Here is a 6,000-nt window from a genome sequence, read left to right as displayed (position 1 = left end):
TGGCCCCGCCCCGCTGCCGGCCGCGGAGGTGGAGGCGGCGGCCCCGGCATAAAGCAAGTTTTGTCCCCCCTGCTCCAGCCGCTGCTGCGCCCCGCGGGGAGGCGGCGAGAGCCCGAGCGCCGCCCGCGCCATGGCCGCGGCTGCCCCCGGGCCGGAGCGGGGAGGCAGCGCGGCCAGAGCGGCCCGGTAACCGCCCGCCCGCCCGCAGCGCCTTCGCCCCGCCTGCCCGGCCGCGTCCGCCCGCTGCTGGCCGGGCCCCGCGGCGCAAGGCGGGGAAGTTCGCGGTGCTGCTGGGCTCGGGGCCCCGGCGCCATGTGGGGCAGCGGGATCCTCCCTGAGCTCGGGGACGGCGGCGGCTTGCGCAGCTACAAAGCCGGTAAGGAGCCCGCCGCGCATCCCTGCCTGCCTCCCTCCCTCCCTCCGGCCGGGACCCTGCCTCCCCCTGCCCCGCTCCCTTCCTGGGCGGCCCCTGCCCAGCGGGCACGCCGCGCTGCCTGGTGACATCTGGGCACCGCGCTGGGTTTGCAGAGAGCGACCCATTTCCAAACCCCGCTTCTCTCCCCGCTCCCGGGTTTAAACAGATGGCCGGGAGATTGGTCTCCATGCCCCAAGTCTGGCTTTGGGGCAGCCCCGGGCCCACAACCAATCGGTTCTGTGTAGTGCTTCAAAAACAGTCGCAAAAGGATGGGGGTGGAGGGGAGAATAATAGTTTTGGGGAGGTGGCAGAAGGTCAGGGCAACTCATTTGTGGTGGTGCGTTTGCAGACAGGCTGCTCTGTGTAGAGGGGCATTTAAGGGAGCCATTTGAGCTGAGGAAATGCAATTAGCTCGGGCCTATATTTAGGGTTGATCATAATTACTTCTAAATCTGCGACTGAAAAAAAAACCCTTCCCCACCAGACACCTCACTTGTTTCTCTGCAAAGGGAGAGAGACAAGTTTGGGGTTAGAGGAAGAGTCCTCATTGCACGTCTGTGCTTTTGCATATGGCAAGAAGAGATCTAGTTAATGAATCTTTAGTCACTGGGTATAATTGAGGCAGCACTGGTACAGTGACTGGAAACATAGTGGTAGCTCTGGGTCAATTGTTGTTTTTTCGGTAGTGTAACTTTTCAGGATATATGGTATCTTGGCCAAATTCATCATTGGTGTAATTCAATTGAAAATGTTTTTAGAATGTGAAAGGATAAAAGGATGAGAATAAGGGAAGGCCAGTTTTCTTGAAATCAATGGATTTCCACCAGAGAAGAAGCTGGCTCATTGTGTTTAGATGCTTTGTATATCTCTGTTTGTAATTAAACAATGCACTATGTGATCCCCTTGATTCTTCTTGCGCTGATTGCTGAAATGACATTGTGTTATATCCAGTAAAGTACCCATCTTTTATTATTAATGTGGAACAGTTTGGTCACAGTGCTGGGAACTCGCTGTATGTGGCTGTAGGGCACTTGAAAATACTATCATTCTTTTGCAACGTTAGTAGTTATTTTATATCTCCAATTAGCTGGATTTAGGGTTAGAAATATAAACTGCCCACAGTTGCAGGAGAACTAACTGTTATAGATTATACAGATGTAGTTTTCAAATACCCCTTTTTTTGTATCATTTGCTATTTAGTTAGCTGGAACATAGAGGTGGTGACAAAACCTGATTTTTATCTAAATAATCTGCTTTTCCTTAATTCACCCTAGAGGATGGAGGACCTAAACGATAGACGTCATTGCCCATATGCGTAGTTCTTGTTTCAGATTTGGACTACGACCAACGTTTTAGTCAGGTTTTTTTTAACATTGTTTTGGACCTTTAATTTTAGTGTAACTTTTATAACTGTTTCTGGCCTGCATTTGAACTCTGAGTTTCTACAATTGGCAAGACTTTTTCAGATTGATTGATATTTAGAATTGAATTTATAGAGATGATTTTGTAGTGTATCCATCTCATGAATAGGACAACTCATGGGAGCAAGGGCTTTCGGGATTGGGCCCTCTGTCTACTGGCAAATAAAATAAATGGTCTGACTGCAGAGCGCTTTAGACAGTTTTCTAGAAGGGGGAGCAATATCATGCAGTTCTTTTTCAAGCAAAGCTCTCATGATTTTGCTCCCTAGTCTAGACTAATACATCATTGTCAAAGTGTAGGGCTAAATTCTGCTTTCTTCTACACTGGTGTAAACTGGAAGTGATGTCATTGAAATCAGCCTACTGTGTTAGTTTTGAAACTGAGATGCATAGTTTCAATTTTGGAATTGCAACATGGTTGCAAAACATCTGTCTCTTTCATTAAATGGTATATAAATAGTTGGCATAATTAAATGGCAATATTGTTTGCTTTTGAGCTGACATGTTTTTGCTTGAAAATATAAGATATTTGAACCTCCACAAATAGTCCAATGTGTGCTCATGGTAATCTGAAAGAAGATGCTGCTGTTTCTATACTGGTAGCAAGAATTATTAATCTTTTAAAAGTATGTATAACATAATTTGCTAAGGCTTAGTTATTCTTTTGTCTAGTTATCTATTCTTTTGATAGGAAAAGTTGTCATATCCTACATAAAATCAAAGGAGAAAACTGCCTGAGGCCTAAATTTTTGGAAGGTCTAAGTGCCTGTGGATTCCTTTGGAACTGCAGGAACTTGGCAGCTTTGAGAAAGTGGCCATAATTATTTGAAATCTGGTGGTACAAACAACAGTACTTCGGCAGTGTATAATATCAGTTGTTATGATCACTAAACTTAGAGCCAGATACGAAACCTTTTCATGTTAATGGGAGTCTTTCCATTCACTTCAGTGGGCTTTGGATCAGGCCCTTACTGGCTATGTGAACACTGCAGTCTAATCCCAGGATTCAAACTCAGGCTCAAACTTCACCCCCCTTCTGTCTATACACAAATCGTACTAAGCCAGGGCTCAGTCTCAGGAGTGACTGGGAGTGAAGGGTCTGAGCCTAAGTGAAGCTGGGACCCAGGGTTCAAACTCTATAGCTTTGCAATAGAGACTTGTGCTTTGGGAATCTGCCAAAAGTATTCCACTGTCTCACAGGCTGGATTTCATTGTCCTTTTCCCCGGGGACATCCCTTCTACATTAAATTGGTATATTTGGAGGACTAGCCGACTGTTCTTTTTTAGTCCTGAAAAGGGCGGTTTGAGGAAGTATAATCATTGCTGTGTTCACTGGAAAGGAGGTGGGTATATTCTGCAGCTGAATATTGTACGCCAGTGTGGTCTCTCAGCAGTCGCACTAAACTCCTTGATACTCAAGGATCACTGATAGGATGCGCATAGTGTCAGTGATGCTCACATCAGCTCCAGTTGACTGGCTCCCGGTCCAATCGCCCATCCAGCCTCCACAGATTAGAAGAGCTTCTCAGACATCTCGCTTTCTGAACCATGTCAATGCAAACGTGAGGATCCCGCTGTACGATGACCTGGAGAACCTGCCAAAGACAAGATTAAAATCCCGCAACCCTCTGTGGAACCGTATCAAGACCCTTACACCCAACTTCAATGCTGAGGCTCAATGGAGAGTCACATGGAACATTTCAACTGCTCAAAACAAACCGCTCATTGATCCTGTTGAGGAACCACCGGACCTCAATTTATGTCAGAAAGACTGGTGCAGATTGAATTGCATAAGGACATCTCATGGGAGATGTGGACAAATTCTCTTTAAATGGAAATGAGGCAAACACCTGTATGCGGCTGTGGTCACCAGGCACAAATGATGGAGCACATCGTATCTGAGTGTCCCCTTCGTTCTTTTGCTGGGGGCCTGAAGGACATTCACCAGTTCACTGCTGTGGCAATGTGCTGACTATCTAACTCAGATGTAAATTTGTAGTTGTTGCTACCTACCCAAGCCATACAAAAAAGGAATTTCCTTGTCCTCTGAACAATCAAGTTTTCCCACACTGCGCCACAAACCAAGGACTGGAGCAGCCTTGTTTTGGGAGGGTGCTAGGAAATCTGGGATATGGGTGGTTGGACTCGGGGCTGCATAATGCAGTGTAGACCCTGGGTCCCCTGGTTGGGGACCCAGAATTCAACAATTCCTAACCTGGGGTTACAAATGAGTCTAAAATGTTCAAGCCCTAGGTTAGCAAACCCAGGGTCTGCTAACTTGAGTTCTACTCATCCTGATCTTACGTTGCGTTGTAAACATACCCACTGTGTCTGCACTGGGAAGTCATTTGGTTTATGCTAAACTTAAACTGTATGTTCTTTTTCTGTGTTTGTTTGAATCAACCGTCAGGTGTCCCTTAGTCCATGAATGGATGAAGGGTTTACTCATGTTCTGATAATCTTTATCTCAGCAGTGTCTGCAATATTCTATAAATTACTTCACTGTCTGATTTCCATCCTCCTTTTCCACCCCTCCCCCTCAGTAGTGTTGCTCTTTTGGAATAAACTGAGTTGAATAAAAAGGGACTTTGCATTTCATATACTATAAGAGGCAAATGTGTAGTTTGGCACAACACAGAATTACAAAAGCATGGTTAGTTAGAAAGTGAACAGAAGATAAAGGTCAAGTGTAACCTTTGAGTTCTGATCTCTGAAAAAATATTTCCATCACAGACTGAAGAAACTGCTGCAGTTAAGTGTGTCCATAAATAGTATTCAGTAGCAAATGAAAGGAGTGTAGTTAGAGGTGCACAGCCATTCTGATTCGAAATTGATAATGAATGCCAATGTACTCTACTGTTAGCAGATCTGATATTGTTTGTATTGATACAAGGAATAAAACTGAGACTATTGAAACGGTATGGTGTCGTAAGATAATGGTCTCTTACTGGCAAACAAAAGTTAAAGCATTATTTTCAAAGTTGGAGATTTTTGTCTTCTGACAGTGTGCCCCTCTCTTCCCCCCATTTATATATCTCTCTTGGACCAAGTGATTGGTATAGATTTTTATATCTTTTTGTCTGTTGCACATTGGTGCAGTAGAGTTTTGAAGACTGCAACATTATTGACCAGCTGTTATTACATTTTGATTGGTTGACACACATAATAGATCTTCTCATTAAATCAGTCAGAATAGTTTATCCATGAAAACATAATATTTTGTTAGAAGTATATTCTATATACGTGGAAAAATTCTTCTTTAGTAAAGTACGTTGATGGGTAATACCATCCCCTTTTTTCATGAAAAATCTCATGGTCTACTTAAAAAACTTAGATACAGAGTGTGGAACCCTATCACTTTTTATATAACTGGATCATGAGATTTTTTTCTGTGAAAGATATAAATTCATTTTAACTTTCTTAAAACACAATGGGCCAGATCAGTTCCTGGAATGTACACCACGGAGTAATTTGGCCCTTGTATTAAATATTCAGGTATAACCTAGATAACTTATTCTGTTTCCTTTCATATTTATTTTCCGGAACCAGTAAAGTAATTGCCTTTATAGGTAAACTGCAGTGATACACAACATAAATACCCAGAATGCTTTGGAAAATTTCGAAAGTCTAGCTGTCTTTGAAGTCTTCACTCACATCCTGTTTTGTTTCCAAATTGTTTTCATTCTGCAGTTTAAGAGAATTTTGCATTCTGAAATGAAGGTAGACATTAGCTTGTGCACAAATTTATGTGCCCCTTTATATCCAAGGATTAAATGGTAAACATTTACACCATGGCAAATAGAGCTGCCAAGCTAAAATCAGTCGAAGGTCTGTTAACACTTGTCTATTGTTTGAAAATCCAATAATAATTTTTTTTTAGAATTTAAGTTGGTCACTTTCAGACCTCTTTGCAAAAATTATTACTCATAAAAACCTTGTAAGTTAGATAAGTAATTTCTCTTTATTTTACAGAGGGGTAAACTGAGATGCAAGAGTTTTTAGTAACTTGCTGAAGACCACACAGGGAGTTTTGAAAACTGACTCCCAGCCCCAAGCTCAAGCCTCTAGACGGTTGTTTGAATTGGGTAGGCAATTGATGACACACTTCAGGCTGTGAAAATGTTCATCTGCATCAACAGTATCCACCAGACAAACAATCATTCC

At 43.3% G+C, this 6,000-nt stretch overlaps 1 protein-coding gene across 1 annotated transcript in view; it reads left to right on the top strand.

The window, feature by feature from the left end:
- The first annotated feature begins 221 nt into the window (after positions 1 to 221).
- CEP85L (centrosomal protein 85L) overlaps positions 222 to 6,000 on the top strand; it is a 180,319-nt gene continuing 174,540 nt past the window's right edge. The window contains exon 1 of the mRNA XM_084625108.1: positions 222 to 376. Within this exon, the coding sequence (XP_084481234.1) occupies positions 313 to 376 (64 nt within the window). The 5' untranslated portion in view covers positions 222 to 312. The remainder of the gene's footprint in view (positions 377 to 6,000) is intronic.

Source organism: Lepidochelys olivacea (assembly GCF_965140295.1).
Source record: "Lepidochelys olivacea isolate rLepOli2 genome assembly, chromosome: 3".
NCBI lineage: Eukaryota > Metazoa > Chordata > Testudines > Cheloniidae > Lepidochelys > Lepidochelys olivacea.
Note: the sequence above shows the minus strand (reverse complement) of the source record. Positions and strands in the feature narration are given on the sequence as shown.